The sequence below is a fragment of the Sander lucioperca genome, chromosome 9 (genome assembly GCF_008315115.2).
Source record: "Sander lucioperca isolate FBNREF2018 chromosome 9, SLUC_FBN_1.2, whole genome shotgun sequence".
In the NCBI taxonomy this organism is placed as follows: Eukaryota; Metazoa; Chordata; class Actinopteri; order Perciformes; family Percidae; genus Sander; species Sander lucioperca.
The window spans coordinates 15490751-15513569 of NC_050181.1; the positions used below are offsets into that span (position 1 = coordinate 15490751).

A 22819-nucleotide genomic window follows, 5' to 3' on the forward strand; every position below is an offset into this window, starting at 1 on the left:
ATTGAGGAGGAGAGAGGGGGGCAAGGTGGAGGGTGGGGGTGTGGCCTTGACCAACTGCCATGCTTCTCTTGTTTGCAAGCCATGATGTCTCTCTCTTTCTCATGGACTGGCCAAATTCTCTGGGCGGGCAAAGCAGAGAAAGGGGAGGTAACCTTTCCTCCTTATGACCTCATACAGGGAAGATTCCAGATCGGTCCATCTGAGCTTTCATTTTCTCAAAGGCAGACCCAGGGCTGGTTTACACCTATCACTATTTCTAGCCACTGGGGGACCATAGGCAGGCTGGGGGAACTCATATTAATGTTAAAAAACCTCATAAAGTGAAATTTTCATGCCATGAGACCTTTAACCAGATGTGGATTTTCCAAACCAACCAGTTAGACCTCAATTTTGAAGTCTTTCCGCTTGAAACATTGTGTCAGACAAAACTTGAAATAAAACTTCTTTGGAGAGAGAAGGCATTACTGGTTGGTGGGTTTGCCAATCCATGTCGCATTAACTTTCCCTCCTCTGATAAAGAGTACCACACAACCAGTTCCATACGTTTTTCTAAGGGAAGCATGAAATGGCCCCTAATGGGGCCTAAACATTATATATATATATATATATCTTTGGAAACTTCGGAATCTCTACTAAAATTTGAAATAAGATTCTGTAGCTTTTAACAATGTTTTGGTTACACAGCCTGAGTCATTGAGGTTTGAACAACTTAAACGTTTAAATCTAAAGAAAGCATTGTACTCTAGTTTTGCATTTCTGTCTTTATCTGCCGTCCGTTAAACATCCTACAAATACATATTGTAGTTATATGTGCAGGAACTGGACTGTTTATGTGCACTGTTTTCCTGTGGTGCTGATATAGTGAAGGAAACAAGGAGATTAGCTGCTGCATTGAAAAAAAAAGTGCCATTGAAGGGAGACCAAACACACACACACACACACACACACACACACACACACACACACACACACACACACACACACACCTACACCCAATTCTCCATTAAATGCCATGTGAAGTTGTTTACGTTCATTTTCATGTTTAATCAGTTTATAAAGCATATGGTGTAGTAAAGTAGGAAAACAAGCAGGTTAGCCTCATTCTTTTTTATGTTTGTCTATGTGTGTGTCTCATGTCTTAGTGTCTGTGTGACTCTTTTGTGAGCGCATTATGTGTGTAGTGTGTTTGTCTGTTAAATGAAGCGTGTGTGTGTGTGTGTGTGTGTGTGTGTGTGAGAGAGAGAGTGCGTGCGTGCGAGCGTGCATGTGTGGTTGTTTATATGTAATTGTATTTTACACTCATGGAAAAGATGCCATGTCTAGTTAGTGGACTTTCATCTGAGCGATTTCTCTGCGGCTATTTGGATTAATGGGACTTTGTAGGATTAATGCTTGGAATGCTTAACTTCATAGTTAGGCTTCATGGTTAGAGAGAGAGAGAGAGAGAGAGAGAGAGAGAAGGAAAGGCCAATGGGTCTGGAGCTGAAATGTTGTCTTGAAGCTGTCACTCTCGCAACAGAAAATGTCCACGCATGCAGGCACACATGAACAAATTCACTGTACTCGTTTCTTGTGAAGGGCATACGCCTAAGCACAAGCACACACACACACACACGCACACACAAACACACACACACTCTTTTAGTGCAACACTAACACTTCGTCATCCTGCTACAAACATAAAGGCTCCTCTTATGTGTTTGACTGGAGTGAGAAGGCCGTGATGGAGAGATGGAAAATGCACCATCAGGGAAGGTGTGTGTGGGTGTTTGGAAGCTGCAGACACGGACACGGAGTCGTGTGGGTGTGTGTCAGTGATGGAAGAAGTATTCATATCCTTTACTTAAGTAAAAGTACTAATACCACACTATAAAAATACTCTGTTAGAAGTTAAAGTTCTGCTTTGAAATGTTACTCAAGGGTTAGTATGTAAGTATCATCAGATAGTAAAAGTACTATATTAGATACTTTAGAACAGTTGTGTCAATCAACTAAGTGTTTAATCAGCTAGACTTGTGGGCCCATAAATTGTTGGGTAGTTTAATTTATAACAAAACATCGTATTTGATCAACTACATGTGTTTTGTGTGCAAAAATCTTAATATGTTAAGTAACTAAAGCTGTCAGATGAATGTAGTGGAGCAAAAAGTACAATATTTCTCTCTGAAATGTAGTGAAGTAGACGTAGAAAGTGCCATGAAAAGAAAAGACTCAGGTAAAGTACAAGTACCTCAACATTTGTACTTAAGTACCATACTTGAGTAAATGTAGTTACATTCTACCACTGGGTTGTATGTATGTACGGTATGTATGTATGTGCGCGTGTGTCTGTCCACATCTGTGTCTGCTCCGTTGTGAAAAAAAAGACATGGTTAGGTTTATTTATATAAAACGCAGTGCCTGTTCTCCATCAGCGAAGACAGGGTGTGAACGCTGCCAACTTTATGCTTTATCTGCTGTCTGTGACCCTGGGAGTCAGTAAATCAGGATAATAGATTGGCAGAACTGGCCCACTGAATCACAGTGACAAAAACAACACAGTGGATCTGCAGGGGGGGTGGGGGGGGGTCTGAGCTGTTTTGATGGATCCCCGCTGTCTTATTTTACATGTTGTCTATCCCTTCTGTATCGCTCCAACTCCTGATGGAGATGTTAGATTCCCAGTTCTCAGAAACTTCCAGTCCAAGATACAGAGTACAGCATAAGTGTAGATATCCCCAATATTTCGATGAGGTAGATTTGTCCTTAGTTAAAGACAACCCCAAAAGAGGTAAAAACTAACTGTGCAGGGGGCTCAAAACATGTATGTATATATATATATAAGTGTTTCCCAACTATTTCCGACCCCCCTGTAGTGGACCATACCATCTTAACCGTCCTGTGTTGTCCTCGGGTCAAATTTGACCCAATTTAAAAAAAAAAAGTTTCTATATCAGAAATGTGGGTTTCTTTCAACCAAACTGTCAAAAAGAAATAACGTGGATGGTTCCGTACAACGCTCTTCACAAGTAAAATAAATGATCAGTTCACTACTTTCATTGAATTTGGGTGTTTTATTCCATTTCATGGCATTTGAAGGACAAAATTGACAAAAGAACGTTGAAAAAAGTGCCAAAAATGTCGGAAAAAGATTCAAACACGTCGGGAAAAGTGACAAAAACATTGGGGAAAGCGACAAAAGCGTCGAAATTTTGACCCGGAAAAACAAAATGTTGCGTGGTCGACAACACAAGGGTTAACTTTGCAGCCCGCGTCTCTTTTCTTTCTCTGTGAAATGCATCTGGATGCAGGAAATGAAGTCTTTGATGCTCAAAATTGTCTGGGGGAGGACCCTCAGACCCCCCCCCCCCCCTCCCAGTTATAGGGTGTGTGTCCCCCAATTTTTAAACAAAACCTACGCCCTTGCAGTACAGTATAACAAACCGTGGATAACCCAACCAGCAAACCCTCACATGGCATAATGCAATAAGATGAACTGCCCAGGGCTCTGGAAATACGTGAGGGGAGAGACAGCTGTGTTTGGAAGCGCTGACGTCGGCTGATTTCAGATGTATGGTGGCAGAGTTTTCGCTCTGAGTCCCCAGGCGCTCCAAGCTCAGACAGAAACGTCAAATGCAACGTAACAAACCACAGAATGAGCGAAGCAAAACGTGATACAATTCAACGCATAGCGAGAGGAGGCCGTGTGGATCACTGTGAAGAACCGCAGCTCTTTGGAAGGGGAATTACAGAGCTGTTTGGATGCATGAACGCTGCTTGATTTCAGCCAAACATCTTTCACTTATGCCCCCCCCCCCCCAAATTAGATTTGATTTCAAATCAGCTCAAAGCAACATGATATACTGTGAATAAACATATTCAGCAAAACTGACAAAGTGAAAAGTTTCTGGACAAGCTATTTATTTGCAATCCATACTCTTGTGTGTGTGTGTTTTTCTCATAAAGCTTTGACTCACCAAGAATACATTCTGTCTTCCTTTGCAAAAAAAAAAGCAACCATCACACACATAATCTCTTATAAAAAAAATGTCTTATATCAAATTAAAAGAAAAATGATGCATACAACTGACTTTTCAAGTTTGTTAAAGATCAAGCTGCAGCTACAATTCCTTCTTACACTTTGACTCTGACTTTTTTTTCATGTCAAAGGCTCAGTTCACCCAAATAATCAAAAATAAAACATATTTTCATACTTACCTTTAGTGCACGTTTCAAACTCAAGGCCCCGTGGTTCCAAATCCGGCCCCTCCCATATTTTGATCCGGCCCGCATATCAATTTAGGTTGACTTTGGCCCGCCTAGTTGTGCGCCGAACCAAAAACTGAAAAACTGATTTTCAAACTGGTAGTACGCTACACTCAAAGCAGATTTTGGCACACTCGGAAATTCCCACACAGCCAGTGAGTTTACACATTCAGGCTGTGAAACAGGTTGTTGTGAGTCAGCTGTGTAGTAGCCTACTTTTAAAAATGTAACCATTGTTATGCTTGTTTTGCTAAATTCTAGGATGGCTTAGGAACGTTTTGCTGACTTTTTTTAAGGCTTTATGTCAACCAAGCTGTATGTGAGAAGTAAATATGAGACACAGTTAATGATATTTTACTTTTTCGATTTAAAGCAACACTAGATATTTCCTGCTTCGGTCCCCCTACAGGTTGGAAGCGGATTTGTCCATTACATTACATTATGCAAGTTTGCCAGATCGGGTAGGGGATCTGTAGTTCGAATGAACTGGACAATGTAATGTAATGGACAATTCTGCTTCCAAACTGTAGGGGGACCAAAGGGGGAAAAGTTCTCTAGTGTTGCTTTAATAAAAGCATGTCAATAAACTCTACATGTCTGGTCCTTGATGTGATTCTCTTTTTCCAGTGTGGCCCTTAGTGAAGTTGAGTTTGCACCCTGCAGTATGTAGTAGTATAGTCCGACCATACTGGATAGTTTGAGGCTGATACCGATATGGATTTTGAGAGTTTTTATTTTATTTTTTTAATCTGATGCATATATTGACAGACATTTAAGCTATAGTTTTTTACAGAATTGTGAGCAAGATATTTACTCTGGGACATTTCACGTTTGAAAAAACTAACCTTCAAGTCCCTTTTGACGGACTACTACCTAAGCATGCAGGTAGATTCGCTTGGTTTGTTATTTAGTCAGAGTTCTGCCTCTGAGATTCTTGTATTTCCAAAAACAAGTTCCTCATTCTTGTGATAATCCACCAATGTCTAAAATTTCAAAATCAAAATTGTAGGCCTTGAAAAGGCTTAAAATCAAAGAAGTATTGTGTTCTAACGTCTTAAATAATTTTAAAAAGGTATTAATTTTCCTACATCCATGCAACGCTACCTCTAATGCTCTTTTTTTTAAATTCCATGGTATTGTAGTTCTTTCTTTCGCTAGTCCAAACATAATTTTGCTGTATTACGACTACAAATGAGACCAACATGCAACTTATATTGCAGCCAATCAGCTTTTGTGTTATTGGCGCGAGTCTCTTTCGGATTGTACCACAGACGAAAACGAATTTTATTCTTCAGCTATGGGGAAGTGCAAGTTTAGCGATGCTTGAAAAAACTGAATTTAGGGCTTAGTTGATGTTGTGATAAAGGCCTTAAATTTCATTCTTAATGGTCTTAAAAAGGTCTTAAAAAGTCTTAAATTTGACTTGGTGAAACCTGCAGAAACTCTGTATTGACAGTGCCATTGACAAGTTTAATTACTACTTTCTTACTATTTAATTCTACAATTGTCTAGAATATTCAGCTGTGGGTTGGGTACCAAGACCCGGTGCTAATACGGCACCGGTGCCTTAACGACCGTTATCTACCGGACCGAATAGCAAAGCGGATTTCGGTGCCTCATTTCGGTGCCACTTAAATGCCTGCGCTTCTCTCTGATGCTCCTAAACGGACGTTAGAGGCAACCGAAACATTGCTGCATGTCACGCTAGTTAACACTACACTTGGCAGCAGGTAACGTTAGCCTACCATTAGCTAGCAACTGGAGTAAACCCGGTTAAAATGCTGACAGCTAAACAGTGTAGAAGTTTGTCTGTATTTTACTGTGTAGGATTCCAATTCCGGGACTTACGACCGTCTGTAGCTGCCGTTTATTTGACTGAAATGGTTATCAGAAATAATCTTAGAAAAAATGTATTTAAAAAAGACTAAAATTGTTTGACAACAACTTGACTAAGATATATTGAGTTTTCTTTTGACTAAAACTAGACTAAAATGACGAGACTTTTAGTCGACTAAAACTTGACTAACAAAAAAAGATATGTGAAGACTAAGACAATTAACACTACTAAGCATACATTAATTTAATCGGTTATGGCCCGAATCTGTCGCCGATTGTCTTTCACATAAACTGTATGTCTTAGCAATAGATTTGAAACCAAGTCTGAAGTAACGCTAACGTTAAAATAAACATTTGCTTTCTAGCTAAACTTTTACCGGCCGGTTTATTACCGTTACAGTTAGCTAAAAGACACTTTCACGTAACTTTGTTTGTGTTGCTTGAAGTGACGGATGAAGCTGGATGTTGTGGTTCTCGTGTCCATCATTTTGGAGTTGCAATCCTTGTTCTTTTTTTACAACGAGCATCAACTACAAACTCGAATTTCACTATTTGGGGCATAATCCCTTCCATGAAGGCTGCCTCCTACAAAGTCAAGTCTCAAGTCTCAAGTCTTGAATAACAAGTCAAAGTCAAGTCGAGTCATTTATCAATTTAAGTCAAGCAAGTCTCAAGTCCTCAAATTGGCGTCTCGAGTCAGACTTGACTCAAGTCGTGCGACTCGAGTCCCCCACCTCTGACCATCTGTATGGCTAAACACCAGAGGAAAGTGAGGAAATGTGTTTTTAAATCTATACATATATAATCTAGGTCAACCAACCCTTTGAATGTTCCCTGTGATCACTGAGAAAACCATTTACAGTACAGTCTGACAGTTTATCAGTCCTGTTCACGTTCCCACGTACAGTAGTGAGAGGAACAGGAGGTCATTAGGTACAGGAGGGGGTGGGGGGGGGTCTAAACATGATTTAACTCTTTCTGTCATTCGGACGAGTTGTGGAATGAAGGGGAGGATCACGGTCTTAGAGGAACGGGGGAGAGGTGTAGTCACACAGAGGGCGAGATAGAGAAACAACAAGTAGAAATGGTAGAAAGGAGGAGATAAGAAACAGAGACGGACGCAGGTGGAGAGGGGTGAATTAAAAGAGACGGCAAGAGCGAGAGCACTAATAAACCACACAGTTGTACGATATAAAAGCAGTGATTGAATGTACATTTACTCAAGCACTGTACTTAAGTACAAATGTTATGTACTTGTACTTTACTTAAGTCTTTTCTTTTTATGCCACTTTCTACTTCTACTCCACTACATCACAGAGGGAAATATTGTCAGTCATATACAGTCTTGTATAAAGTACTTGAAAGCAAATATCTTACCAGAAAATGACTTTGGTAGAAGTTAAAGTCACCTTTCAGAATATTACTTGAGTAAAAGTCTCGAAGTATCTGGTATTTACTGTACTTGAGTATCAAAAGTAATAGTATGATAGTAAATGTACTTAACTATTAGAAGAATAAAGTAAGAGTAAAAAAAGTACAGTAACAAAGAATTTGTACTTTGTTACATTACAACAACGCTTTTTTACTCCACTATATTAATCTGACAGCTTTAGTTTCTAGTTACTTTACAAATAAGGATTTTTACACACAAAACACATGTAGTTTATAAAATACGATGTTTTATTATTAATTTAACTACCCAACAATATAACGGCCTACAAGTCCAGCTGAAATGATTAGATGATTAAACTCTTTAGTTGATTGACAGAACTGTTTTGATCTCTTCCAGTTTCTAAAATGTGAGGATTTTTCTGCATTGAGTACTTTTACTATTATTACTTTAAAGCTATAGTGCGTAGTTTCTGTCTCCCCCATGAGGAATTCTAAGTAATGACAACAACACTGTCTTCGCGTCCACGTGACACAAGCCTTCAGTGATCGCGCACCACCTCCACCCCTCCTCCATACAGTTGCTAGTAGCCAAGGAGGACACGGAGGATTAAAAACAACATGATGGACTCTTCAGAAGAGGTAATTATCTTCACTTGAGTATCTGCGCGAGAAGTTGTGTGGAGCTGGTAGTCTTAATTAGCTTTGTAGCAACTCATTTGACAACGGCTTGAATGTAACGGACGTCCCTTTAATATCAAAAAGTTACGCACTAAAGCTTTAAGTTCATTTTCCTGAAGATACTGACACACATACTAACCTTTTCAATGCAGGACTTTTACTTGTAACAGAGTATTTTTTTTACAGTGTGGTATTAGTACTTGAACTTAAGTAAAGGATCTGAATACTTCTTCCCGCGCTGTATAAAAGGAGTGTGATTTGGCAGGGTTGTGTTCGGTGGGAGGATTCGAGTCAAGGAGAGGGGTAAAAAGGTGGAGGAGAGGGGTGAAAAATGGGACGTCCATGGACAGGGGGATTGAACGGGGTGGAACTGAGTCATGGTGTGGCTGTAACGTCTGTGAACCATTTGGGTCGAGACACGGCGTGGGGGTACGCCTCCAAGAGCTTCTGGCGTCCCCCGGGGGTTTAAGTCCAGGATCTTCTTGTTGTAGGGCGATGTTGATAACCACTGAGGTAAGAGGAGAGAGAGGATTGTGAGAACTGAGACGAACAGGAGAGAGAGGGTTTGAGACACATATATAGGCCATAAAAAGTAAGTAAATGAGTAAAGTTTATTGATATAGCACTTATCACAGACACAAAGTCAACGAGACAAAGTCACAAAGTGCTTCACAGGACAAATAATACATTAAAACTAATGGATACCAAATAACTATCACAACAAATCACAAAGGCAAGGAACATCAAAATAAATAGTAATACGATCAACAATGTGGCTAATCGAACGCCTGACTATAGCTCCTCTTTTGAAAAATAAAACAGTGAGTGGAAGAAAGAGATCCACGCAGACAGGGAGCCTAAAAAGGAAAGAAAAATGAGTTACACAGAGGGAGACATGTAGAGCAATAGAGACAGAAAGAAAGACGGAAAGAGACATAGAAAAACAGACTGACAGAAATGAAGACAGACAGGAAGAAACATATAGAAAGACAGACTGACAGACAGGAAGACAGAAAGAAAGACAGACAGGAGGAGACAGAAAGACAGACTGACAGAGAGGAAGACAGACAAAGTGAGCAAAGCCGTTGATTGACTTTCCAGCATGAAGGAACTCCTTGTAGGCTCCAACTTTTATCTGTAAAGCCTTCATAGCCCTGCTCTGATCAATCTGAGAGTGACACTAATAGGCCATAATAACCACCTGGGAAAGAGCAGTGGATGAGGATTGTGGGTAATATGAAAATGATGATAGAAAGCGACTGAAGGTCGCCCGTGTCTTAATTCTATCTGCAGTTGTTATCATGAGGGATATCTGAGGGTCACGGGAGTTCAGAGGGATGAGGACAAAATGAGTGTGTGTGTGTGTGTGTGTGTGTGTGTGTGTGTGTGTGTGTGTGTGTGTGTGTGGGGGGGGTATGTTTAAAGACATTGTTTATGAGGACATTTTTGGTAATGTGGAATCATTTTGGACAGCCTTCACTTCACAGGGACTATTTGAAATTAGTATTTGAGGAAGGGTTAAGAATAGGATTAAGTTTAAACATGAATTAAAGCGGCTATAATCAATGTTTTTATTAACAATGGATCAAATGTAATGTGAAAAGTTGCTCGTAGTGACGAATCCAGCGCTATTTTAGGCGCAGCAGGCAGCTGGTATTCCATAAAAAGAAAACATTGTACGCTTGGGGACCGACATTTGCAGACAAGTTTGTGATTGGCTGGTGGACATAGTGGAACTTTTGGCAGCTGGGAACTAGATAATTTCTCTCTGGAGTTGGAGGAGAGCGAAAAAGTACTCAAATGGGGAGTGAATATTCCACTTACATTCGCCAAGAGGTTGGAAACAAGACTCCATATAAAAGCTAATGTTGCTCCGTGTCTGCTGGATGTGTGAAAAAGTTTTTTGCTAACACGTTCACTATATTAACGTATATGGCCACAAAATCAATTCAAATCTGAATTGGAGTAAGAGTTAAACCTCCTGCATGAAAGCAGTATCCAATCATAAGTTATATACAGTATATTACCTTTAATACAAAGGAATCAATGTATTGTTTTAAGTAGCTCTACGCAGCCACTTTTAGCTCCATGTTGGTTTTCCAGCTGTGTGGAATGAATATAACCAATGATAGTTATTTCACATGGCTATGCAGTGTGTGTGTGTGTGTGTGTGTGTGTGTGTGTGTGTGTGTGTGTCTTTGTGTGGGTTGGTTGGTGTAGAGATGGGAAGCCATACAATGGTAGCCATTGTTAAAATCACGCAGTTATCCCAAACTAATCTGACATTTGCACCAGCGGACAATTTCTCTCGGATGTTGTACAGAATAATAATCAGTCCGGGGTTTGAGATACTGATCTGGAAACTCACAGTGGAGCCTTAGAGTCAAACAAGTGACCTGCTTTTTGATTATTATTTTTTTTTTAATCAAATCTCTCATCTTTTTGCCTGGAAACAAAGGGCAGCAGAGTGTATACTGAGAGTGTGTAAGAGTTCTGCTATGTTTGTGTCAACGCCTGACTCTAAACTTACAGTACACCGCCAGTCATCACACAGTCATTCATTTGTCATTTCCTTTTGCCTGCTTGTGTGTGTGCTTTCATAGGAACTGGTGTGCTTATGTGGTGACACGCACTGTTAGCTGTGTGATGGAGGATGGGGTGGAGACGTACATCAAACCAGACTATCAACGCTGTACCTGGGGCCAGTGTCCTCGAGTTGCGTAAGTATCTATGCCCTCTCTTCTATTTCATATCTTCTGTGATTTTTCTTCCCTGTTGCTGGAATCTTAAGCCCTATTAACACGGGATTAGTATTACCCGTTTTTGGACCCCACGAAGTCATTTGTTATATTTACGGAAGTTGTCTGTGATCTTAATCCCGTGCGAATCGGCCAAGTCTGTAATTTGTCAAGTAGAAATTCCCCCGCAAATGACCTACCATATTTCGCCGAACACCTAGGTTCTGTGACATTAGTCCCGTGTGAACCCACATGTGTGTGATTTGGCGGGTTCGTATATAATTTTTGTAAGGTTTTTGTTTCCTGTGCACCTTTTTATCCCTCTCGCGAGGACGGGATCGCGGGGGGCTGCGGACGCTGCCCTTCATGGCCAACCTAGTCTGGACCACTGCCCGACCAAAGACCTCCGTTGCTTTATCTGAGGGCTGTCGCCGCGGCGGGGATAGGGAATGCGGTACAACTCTCGAGGTACAGATAGGTCAGCAAATTTGAGTAACAGCAGGCCTTGCTTATCTCGTGCGAATGTTCTTCACCAAACTCAGATGTGGGGGAGTTATTTCTAAATCCCACGAGGTCCCCAGATGATACTAATCCCATGCAAATACGGCCTAATTTGTATTCAGTCTTGCTCCTCCAACTTTCTGCCCTCTGTTCCACAGAAGTTTGTATCCTCTGTCCATTCATCTTCTTCCCCCTGTTTCCTGTCTGTGGATACCAAATTCACTCTGCTTTTTTCATTTTTCTCAGGAGAGTCTGATCAGAAAAAGGTGTCTGGTTGTGACTGGACTTGTGTGTAGCCAGAACACTACTACGGACATAATTACAGCTCAGTATTGGGCTGGTTATTCTCAATAAAGGGGTAGTGGTCTCAATCTCACACACATTACTGTAGTGGACCTTCAGTATAGAGACAGAGCGCATTTAAGTCCCGTCCAAACCTGCTAGTAAACAACAGAAAAATGTCTAAAAGCTGCTGTGTGGTGGGATGCACTACCTATAATAAACAATAAACAAACAAAACACGGTAAAGAACCCATAACTATATTTTCATAAGCTGCCGAACCGAGTGAGGAATCAGCAGGGAGAATGGGAAGACTGTGGAATTCTGACACCAAGCTAACGTTATGCCCAACGTTACGTGTGCAGCAAGCATTTTGTTACTAAGTCAAATATCCAAAGGTCAGTGTTGACTTTATATATGTAAGTTACGTTTTGTACACAGTATGCAGCTTGTATCATAGAGGAATGTGGATACATCCGAAAGCTAGGCAGTTTTATGTTTGCAAATGCCTTAGCTTGCTAGCTAACATCGGCTTACTAACAGCTAACCTGTCCTCTCTGGAGACTGTCCTCTCCCCAAACATGCTCCCATAGGTCCTTTGTTCAAGCAGCAATTACAACTCATCTTTCTGTTTTTTTAGTGGCGGCGCCCTCTAGTAGCGGTAGTAATTATGACAGGAGTAAAGCAGAAAGTAATTTGACAAAGGATAGAAGCGCCAAGTTCTTCAGAACTAGGCAGGTTGGGTGGTGGATGGGTCAAACAAACACATGACTGTAACCAAGGAGAGCGGGGATTGAGTCACATAAGTAACGCCTGATTTTAACCCGAATAACATTCTTTTGCTAAACTTAACTAAGTCATTTTGTTGCCTAAAGCTAACCAAACTGTCACTGTTTTACAACCTTATAGACACGTTTAAAACTGCGGCTTTTATGTTTAAAACCACGACAGACGTTCTCTGGTTTAGATGTGAGGATATACTGTAAAACGCTCCTGTGGGTCGTATTAATGGGTAGGAACAAACGACCCATATGGTTTGGTGGACTTGCTAGAACAATCCTTTGACCTGCTTAACCCTTGTGTTGTCTTCCCATCCACCATGAAATTTTTGTCCTTCCGTCGAGTCAACAATTACTAGATAGTAAAAGCATAGTGACCCTGTTATTTGTACACCCTGTGACTATACAAATCACAACATGTAAACAGGAACATGTTGGTGTTATTTTGTCACTTACTGGGAGCAGTAGGCTAGTTGGAACCGGTTACCTCCAGGATCTGTGGTAGGCTAAGCTAGCACTGGGGGCGTCAGACAGAGCTACAACACGCACGGAGATGAGAAGGGTATGTATGGACTTATCTAACGCTGGGGGTTACTGTGAATAAGCTAAAGTCCCAATAAGTCGGCGTGTTTCTTTAAAAAGTTTTTGACTCTTTTTTTAAAAAATGTTTTTGTCACTTTTTTCAACCCTTTTATACATTCATGGTCAATAAAGCTAGTGTATATGACATTATTGTGGCGCTGTTTGTTTTCACCTTTGTTGGGCATGGTTTTCATATGCGCTCTGTCTCTATGCCTGGTGCAGACCTGGGAATATCCAATGTTACAAATATTGGAGCAGATTTACTATAGATATGATCGATTGAATAACATTCCCGAATGTGGTTGTTGTGTATGTGAGGCAAAATTAATTTTGAGCTCCTGATGTTTTTCCCTCTTTTGAAGTTTTCGCCATGTTGTCTGACCCTGGCCTGGCTGCCTGATCCCCATGCCTGCCAGGGGCCTTGGCCTAAACCTGGGCTATGCTAAGAATGAAGCCAGCAGGGGTTCCAGGCACCACAGTCTAGTCTTCTACCCTGTAAAAACAATCTCTTCTTCTTATGTCTTTCTTTCTTTTTTTTTATGGCTCTCCTACTTTCTTACTCTTTCTCCAGCTTGACCAACTCCTCCTCCTGCCACCTCTCCAGGCCCTAGTTTATGTTTTTTCATCAGAGAGTGTGTGGATCCCTTTTTCTCACGCTCTCAGAGCGGAGAGCTGGAAGATGAAGTCTTTAATATGGCTCAGAAAAGCCTCTGCCATACCTACAGTGATGTTTGTGGGTTGGCATAAAGAAGAGAGCAACCTGCTAAACGTTCCCAGTCTGGCTTGTTAATTTTCCTGTGACGCTGCCATAACTCTGTAGTGAGACATCCGGCCAATTCTGGTCTATTTATTGCACTTGTTACTGTAACAGGGAGTCTCTTCAGTCACAGAGCTAAATGACACAAATAATGATAAAACTACAAAGGAGCTATCCAAATAAAACATCCATATATATTTTTTCAGATGAATCGTCTTTGAGGAAAAAAAAGATTTAGTGCTGGATGGGGTTGATTTCTTTTGGAAAATGGTACAGAAATAACATTCTAAAGTTTACAAAGCACTCTTAATCCCATCCATCATCAGTCGATGATTTGGAGCTATTTCCCAGACATCCAATGACTCAGTGCACATTAATATCAACAGTGTACAGCGTTGGTATTCAATACAGGGTTCAGGGGCCGCTATGGGTCCTTGACTTAGTCATCAGGATCTCACTACACATTTTAAGTCTCAATGTTATGGTCTGGCACAAGTCTTCTTAGTTTAAGTCCCAAACTAGTCACTAAACATGCTGACCATAGACTGTAAAAAAAGAAGATGGACGACACACTTCCACTTTCTCCCACTGTACAAAAGTGAAGCCAAAATATCCCGGATACAGGCGCCGCCATCTTGTACTTTCGGAGCCAGAGTCATGACGTTTTAACCCGTTTTTATAGCATCAAATAACTAATAAAAACCAACCTTATCAGAAAAATGAACACTCGAACAAACGAGCGTGATCAGAACTACCTAAAATGACAGAAACTATCTTTGGGAAAAATGTATTTGACGTGTACATAGATTTTTTAAGGCTTGGTGCATGTCCAATCCAAAACATAGAGGGGGCGGGGTTTATGACCTATACTGCAGCCAGCCACCAGGGGGGTGACCCAGTTGTTTTGGCTTCACTTACACAGTCTATGCATCTACCCCTGATGCTAACAATGATAATGCTAACATGCTGTTGTTAAGGTGGTTTAATGTATACCATGTTCACGATCTTAGCTAAGCATGCTAGCATGTTAACTTTAGCTATGTCAGGTACGTTATGTAGGAATGTGGTCATAAACCATAAACGTGTATTCCATTTTTGTCTGGTTGAAAAGTTAGTGGATCACTAAATTCAGTCGGATTCATCCTGTTAGGACCATATACATGTCTGTACAAAGTTTCATCACAATCCATTTAATAGCTGGAGATATTTCAATCTGGACAAAGGGAGTGGACTGGTAACCATCAGACCAACATCGCCATTGGAAGAGCCATGGCTAATAAATGAAGTCATAAGTCCATGTTATAAGTGTTAAGTCTTTGTCAAATCAGAACAAATAAAAGTCCAGTTGAGATTTTATATCTGAAATTTCCATTTCATCCTCAGCTACCGGACATTCAGGAGGCCACGGTATAAGGTAGCTTACAAGATGGTGACAGAAATGGAGTGGAAATGTTGCCATGGTTACTCTGGGGAAGACTGCCACGATGGGCCAAAGGGAACCACCAACACCCAGGTCAATGGAGGGCGACCCAGCGTCACGCAGACGGGCTACAACCCAGGCGGCAGACAGGGAGGAGAAGGTAGAGACCGTAGAGAAGGCTCCATGAAATCCAAATGGCATCTACTTCAAATATGGTTTCATGTTATAAGGATGCATGCATTCATTTTGTGAAATAGTATCAAAACGTAACATGTATGTATCTTGTCAGTCTCAAGTATCAATCAATCAATCAATCAATCAATCAATCAATCAATCAATCAATCAATCAATCAATCAATCAATCAATATTTAAAGCAAACTGACAACTTTAAATAGATCTGGGAACAACTACAGCTGGAAAACTCTTGAATCCAATCTGACTTTCACTTAAAGCCCCTAAAAACTTTGTTTCAATCTTAAGTATTTCTTTATAAGATTAAATATTCCTGACTATATTTAAATATTCATGAATATATAAGCTACAATCAAAGTTAAACTTTGGGGGGGGGGGGGGGGGTTTTTAGTCATTACTCATTTTGGTTTCATTATGACTGTATGTGTGTGGTGCATAGACTGTATATAAAGAATGGATGATGCATCTCCACTGCCATCTTGTAATTTCGGAATGTAATGTCTGCACAGTAGTGATCTGGCTGTGGAGCCGCGGACTCAAAGCCCCGCCCATACACCCGCCTGACCAAATGCGAGTCAATCACAGCTGTCAATCATGACGTTTCACACCATTTTTATAGCATCAAAAATACTAATAAAAATCAAACTTATTAGAAAAATTCCACTATCATCGGGCCGGGCCTTGATCAAGCATTTGTGTTTTTTCAATCACTACTTTATTAGCCTAATTGGGTGGGGAGAAAGCTCTGGGTATATGTCCTGCACTGACTTGAGTGTGAGGTAAACTGTGCTAAATCGTGTCTCCCCCATCTGTAGCACTGTCTTCGATAATTGCGCAACCAGGCCAGATTGTTTCAGATATCTTACGAGTCCTTTAGCAGCAGATATGGTCTCTCCTATATCCGGTGCGTTGTTGGCCAGTGTGTCGGCATGCAGACCGTGGCGAAGGACAGTATTAATTAGGTGATCGAGACAAGAAAATCTCCTGTATGGTTCCAGGGCTTTAATTATGTTGCTGCCTTGATCTGTTACCCACACTGTTCGGCTGAGGGAGCTGGGGTCGAGGTTTTTTTTTGACGTTTCTTCATTCGGATCCATTTGCGATCCATTCCATCCTGAATAAACAAACAGCACAGTTTACATGCTTCGTCTTTGTTGCATTATTCATTAAGATAATTCTAAACAGATTTCTGTAGTTCAAACAACTCGGAATTGTAGTTGAGAACGATTTTTTTGGGCCCGATCTAAGCTTTACAGTACGGCTATGCTTACAAAATGATGTCGTCCGGTGACTTTCGCGCGCAGAAACTCAAGTGAATATAATTACCTCTTCTGAAGAGTCCAACATGTTTTTTTTTAATCCTCTGTGTCCTCCTTGGTAACAAGCAACTGCGTGGAGGAGGGGTGGGGATGGTGTGCAATCACGGAAGGCTTGTGTCATGAGGATGCAATGACAGTGTTGTTGTCATTGCTTAGAATTCCTCATGGGGGCGACAGAAACTACGCACTATAGCTTTAAAGTTTGTCGGAAAATGTCATGTTCACGCAGGATATAATCGCTTCTTATAGTAAGCTGATTGAGAGAAAGGCTTTTCAGCAATTTTAACCACTCTTTCTATACTGTAAATATTGTTGAGTTTGTATTTTACAAGCAGTAATATATAAAATCTTAAGAGTTGAACTCCATATTTCCTCTCTCATATTGGCTGTTATTCTTTGTCTCCAGGTGACTCTGTGAAGATCAGACAGCTGGAGGAAACCATCCGTGGTCTTAGCAAAGACCTGCATAACATGCAGACCACCATCCACGGCATGAACCAGAGGCTGTACGTGAATCTTGTTTTCAGAACATCATGTTTTATTTCATCCAAAATCCTGTTTACAATCAAGAAACTCAGATTTGCTAGTTTTGCTGTACTGATATCACCCAGTACACTGTGGAATGAGTAGCACACTGTGTATCAGTTCATGTTTATTGCAGTTTATTTCAGCAGCTTGGTTTAAATAGAGGATATGTTTGTTTATTAGCATATATACAGTGATGTGGGTAGGGTAGTAAGACATAAATAGTTAATCCTCATTCAGAATGTAATGGGATGCTGCATAAATACACAGAATGTGTCCTTTGACTTAAACTGTGCACAGGCAGAATCAAGTAAATTTAGACTAAACCCATCCTCTCCCAAGCTGTTCTCATGAACCATTTGTACATATAGCTACGAAAAGTAAAACACTGAAATGTATGTATGTATTCCATGTATTTTCGTATGTACCACGATAACTGCTGCTGTATAAGACCACTCTGGTCCACACAGGGAGGAGGTCGGGGTGGATGGGTGGGTCATAAAACACAGCGCTTTCAAGCTGGGGCAGCAGAGTTTGCACCCTGGGGAAAACACAAGACTCTCAGCCAGAAAACACATTTGTCCATGTCCTGGGTGTGTTTTAATCCAAGCAACAATCTCTTTTCTATTCTTAACTTGTTTTGGTACCGCTCATCTGTCGTCTCAACTGCTACGGCCCCTAAAAAGGGCCGTCACCTCGTCCATGCCCTGTCCCCGGCTCACAGTCACCTTTTCTCGGCTAAATGTAACTGTAAAAAAGGCTAAACGTGTGGCGCCTGGACAGCTCACCTGGTTGAGCGTGCGCCCCATGTACGAAGGCTCAGTCCTTACCGCAGCGCATGCGGGTTCGGCCCTTTGCTGCATGCTGTTCCCTCTCTCCCGTTTCACGTCTCAAGTTGTCCAGTCTAACAAAATAATCTTAAAAAGGCTAAACTTAACTGTCATGTGACCGGTCGTTACGTGACCAGCTCGGTCGCCTAATTTTGTAAGATATCATACAAATAGTTGTGCATAAGTTTTTGTACGATGTCATACAAACCCGTTCATGACAATGCGTTGCCTCTCCACACACCACTTTCCTGTGTACATGATACATTTTCTATTTGGTAATCTATTTCTTGCTCCACTTTGATGTCATATACTATTTAACATATACATCTTTTTATGATAAATGTGAGCCAAAACCTTAGGAAATCTCATCTCTTCTCCTGTATAGGCCTGGTCTGAATGGGGCTGTTGTCCCTGCTGATTCAGCTCAGCCACACATGAAGGAAACCATCAACAGCATCCAAACCAAGCTGGACCATCTCTACAACAGAACACAGGTAAACCGAATTTGTTAGGGTTGGAAGTCATTCCTGGGGGGGCGGGGGGGGTGCATGCCACGACGACATGCCTAATATTAAAGGGTTACCAACTTTTTTTTCAACCTGGGCCCTATTTTCCCATGTTTTTGTGTCTGTGACTGATGGGAACAACAATCTTTGACATTGGTCCAGTATTAAATTGCAGTATTAACTTCATTCAAAGTTGACAAAAACAAAATAAAACTATGAAAAGACGTTTAGGGTCTTCTTTCCACTTTTCCAACCATCACAAATCACAAAAAAAACACATAGTTTATTGAATTACATGTGAAAATATATATATAGAATAATTGGCTATATTCACGCTAAAGTATTGTTTTTTCAAATGGAGTCTGGTGGGTTTAGTGCTAGCAACCTCAGAGCTGTTTCTGGTTAAACAGAAAGGTCTTTAAAAGGTCTGTCTCTATAGGGATCCTTTCCATCATGTTGTCAGACACTTAGAATATTAATCTGAGCCTGTCAGTGGCAAATAAAGCAGTTTTAGTGGACCAAATTGACGATGCACATTTGCCCCATAAGGTTACATTGCAGCCCGGTCTGTGGCTGCCAGTTACAGCGTTCATGCTTAATACTGGATTGATTTCAAACATTATTGTTCCTATCAGTCGGTTAGACACTTAAACATAGGAAAATAGGTTTCCAGGTTGGAAAAAAACGGTAGTTACCCTTTAAGAAGCCTAAAGACACAGAGTCCAACGACCAGCCTTAGCTAATGCTAATGCTAGTAACTCTAGCGGTGGCTCTCTCAGTTGAGCTTGTGTTTAAACTACAAGTTGTGACAACGCTGATGATTTGCCACTGACGCCGAGCCAGGCCTTAAAGCAAATTGAACATAGCGGCCAAACGGTAGAATTGCAACGTCGCGTGATCTGTCCCCCAAAAATATGCATGGTAAAAGAGACGTCTGTAAATCATCTTTTTGAGTGTCACAACCCCCAGGAAATGACTTGTTTCTCTATCAGTATTTGATCCATTCAGAAAGTCTAGAGGAGCTGCACAATTAAATCATTTCATGCCCATTCAAGTTAGCGGAGCGCTAAATCAGAAGTAGCCGACTCATATCGCTATTTTTACATATGTGCTTAAGCTACACATTTTACTGTAATGCACATTTTTTATTGCATTTTTACATACATATTTATTATTCTGTTTATGTATTTCTCATTCTACTTTATTTCTGATTTCTGTTTCTTATAATTTCTGCTGGGGAATGGAGCATACGCCTATGTAACAAACCGAATTTCCTAAGTATTTTGATTGATTCATTGATTTCTGTGTTTTTATATTTATATGTAATGGAAGGATAGACCATTTGACAGTACTATGTGGACATTTGCTTACTCAGGTCCATGACCAGACCCTGCTCAACATCAACAACCACCTGGTGAATGGAGGGGGCAACGAGCTGGACGGAGCAGCCAACGGAGGAGGAAGACCGGGGGGAAACCAGCTGAACACGCTGAAGGAGGAGATTCTGACCGAGCTGGAGAGAAGGGTGACTCTGTCCTGCTCCGCCTGCCAGGTAAAGATCAATATGTTTAAAGTCAATATTCTACTTTGTTATAGCCATTTTGAAGGTCACCCTGTGTGATTGCTAGTTGTAGTGCGTATTCATATCTTTACTTTGTTCCCTGTAGGCTTCTGTATGTGACTTTTGCTGCCTAAAGCAGTAAAACAATATTAGCCACATCCAGGCAGTAAAACAAGAAAATTATATTCAAAACCACTGCACTAACAAACAAAAAAACAATTCTGCAAAAAAAGAAAGAAAGATTGAGCCGTTAAAGAAAGATGTAAAAAAGAAAAAAGGTAAAAAAATGGCAACAAGGCCAAACACAATTTTCCAGCGGTTTGAAAAAATGGAGGGTTAGGATTTAAAATAAAACAATCTTTATTTGTCTAAATTGAGTTTTTATTTGCCTTATGTGCAAGCACAATCCTGGGCCCCTGGGCACAAACACATAAAAGGCCCCGAACTGCTACCTACCAAAGTACCACCAACCCCTATTACTCACAGTTGTTTGGCATCTTTTTTTTTTTTTTATTATGTTGCTGTTCATGGTTGAAAACTACACCTACATGTCAGTGTTCATGAAGTTCATTTATGAAATAAAGATAAGCCATTCTTCGACTGACACTACTTTCCACAAAAGGAATTAAAAATACTTCAGCATGTGACACTTTCCAAAGAAGGAAAGCATTGAAGGAAAATGAAATTAAAGGAAAGGAAATTAAAGAAAAACATGTGATCTAGCAGGTAATATTTTCTTACAGCAGATTATATTTACACACACATATTAATGTATTCAATTGTATTGGCTTTTTAATTTGACTGTTTACTGTAATCTCAGTATGCACTCAGTATGACACTCGGGAGGCTGGGGGAGGGGGGTGTACTTGGAAAAAGCATAGAGAGCAAGATACATATTCCTTTTACAGATACATTGATACAGATACAAAAACCTTAATACATAATTGATACAAACTATACAAGTAGCAAATTAATTCCAATCCTGGTAATCCCTGTTTCCCTGCAGGCTGGTGTGGAGGACCTGCGGCGCCAACAGCAAGAGGACCGGGAGCGGATCCAAGCCCTGGAGAAGCTGATTGGCTCCATGGACCAGCACCTGAGGCAGAGCCTGGACATCTCCCGCAGCGAGAGCCAACGCTCCCAGGCCTGCTGCAACACAGTCACCGAGCTGGAGAAGAGGCTGACGGATATGGACATCCGGGTCACCTCCACGGCTAACAAGTGTGACACCATTAAAGGGCGGCTGGATAAGGAGCTGGCTGGGACGGGCGGAGGAAAGGGAAGAGTGACGGAGGACAGGCTGAACGGCAGACTGAGAGAGCTGGAGAAAAGGGTTAACAACACGGTGAGAAAGACGGAGCAGAGGTGCACCAACACGGGCAACAACGTGAAGGACAACGTCCAGAGAGACGTCACGCAGCTGCGCAACATGGTCCTCAGTCGGCTGGACGAGCACGGCTTCAAGATCGGCAAGATAGAGCTGGACGTGTCCGTGTTAGGAGATACGGTCACCGACCACAGTCGGCGTCTGAGCCAGCTGGAGAACATCACAACCTTCCTGGACAGAAGGCTAACAATGACCACAAACATGTGCAACGAGACCTGTGGGCCTAACGGAAAGGGCCGTAAGACTGACGACACCGTGAAAACGTTAGAGTGGAGAGTCGTGGCCAACGAAGAGGACATCCAAAAGTTTAACACCCGGTTGAATGATTTGTCCGTGTCCGGGGACTCACTCACCGACCGAGTGATCAACTTAACAGACGACGTCAAAAAGATAATAGCTGTGACGGGGGAGAGCGGCGAGCATTTCAACCGGATCGTCACCGAGGTGGAAACGTTGGGCCGTGATGTCAAGGACTGTTATATTTGCCGGAGCGTAGAGGACGACTTGCGTTCGCTCGCCAACTCCACCAACAGCGGCCTCGACAGGTGCCAGGCGGAACTCACCGATCTGCGGAGAAAGGTGGACTCGGGAGAATCGGTGTGCTCTCAGGTGTGCTCCAACCTTCAGGAGGAGGTGGGACGACTACGAGAGGAAGTGGAGGAGTGTACCGGACAGTGTAAAACCAACATCAACGATCTGAAGAAACGCCTGGATGGCCATGGCGTCCATAGTGGGAAATTAGGAGGGGATCTGAAGTCCATCCAAGGAGAGCTGGCTGGAGTCATGGTCACATTTAACTCCATCAATGAGACTCTGAAGGGCCTGGGAAGGACTGTACAGACGCATGGCAACACGCTGACGGATCTGACCAACACCAAGGACGACCTCATCTCTGAGGTAAGGTACACAACAAGTCTATATTCACGTCGTTTCACTTCTGGGATTGCTCCGTTGCCGCCGGAAATTCCACCGGATGCCACTCTTTTTCGGCCGCTTTTACCTTCCGCTTTCTTTGTGTTGGAATTCTAAACTCCGGTGGATTTATGTGGACTATGGTTAACCTCCTCAGATCTCTGCAGGGTAAATATGGCCATAGTGGTCGATTGGTTGGGGTTAGGCATTTGACCTTGAGTGGTTAAGGTTAGGATAGCCAATTGGTCAGGGGATAGGACCTGAACAAATCAGGTTACGTTACCTTGCGTAAGCATGGACGCCTGGCCAGTAGTAGCTATTGAAGGGCGGGTTTTGGCGTGGCCATAGCGGGGAAAAAAATAATGCTGTTTGGACTAG

The 22819-nt window shown here is 41.7% G+C and overlaps 1 protein-coding gene across 3 annotated transcripts in view; it reads left to right on the top strand.

Moving 5' to 3' along the window:
* The window catches only part of emilin1a (elastin microfibril interfacer 1a), a 43683-nt gene that overhangs the window by 12040 nt on the left and 8824 nt on the right, over positions 1-22819 (top strand). The window contains exons 2-8 of one of the 3 annotated variants that reach the window (XM_036005048.1): positions 10755-10871; positions 15172-15368; positions 17127-17226; positions 18461-18569; positions 19957-20004; positions 20050-20133; positions 21149-22426. In XM_036005048.1, coding sequence (XP_035860941.1) covers positions 10755-10871; positions 15172-15368; positions 17127-17226; positions 18461-18569; positions 19957-20004; positions 20050-20133; positions 21149-22426 — 1933 coding nt within the window. Of the gene's footprint in view, positions 1-10754; positions 10872-15171; positions 15369-17126; positions 17227-18460; positions 18570-19956; positions 20134-21148; positions 22427-22819 lie in introns of all 3 variants that reach the window. The other 2 variants (XM_031295466.2, XM_031295465.2) reach the window with 2 other exon arrangements.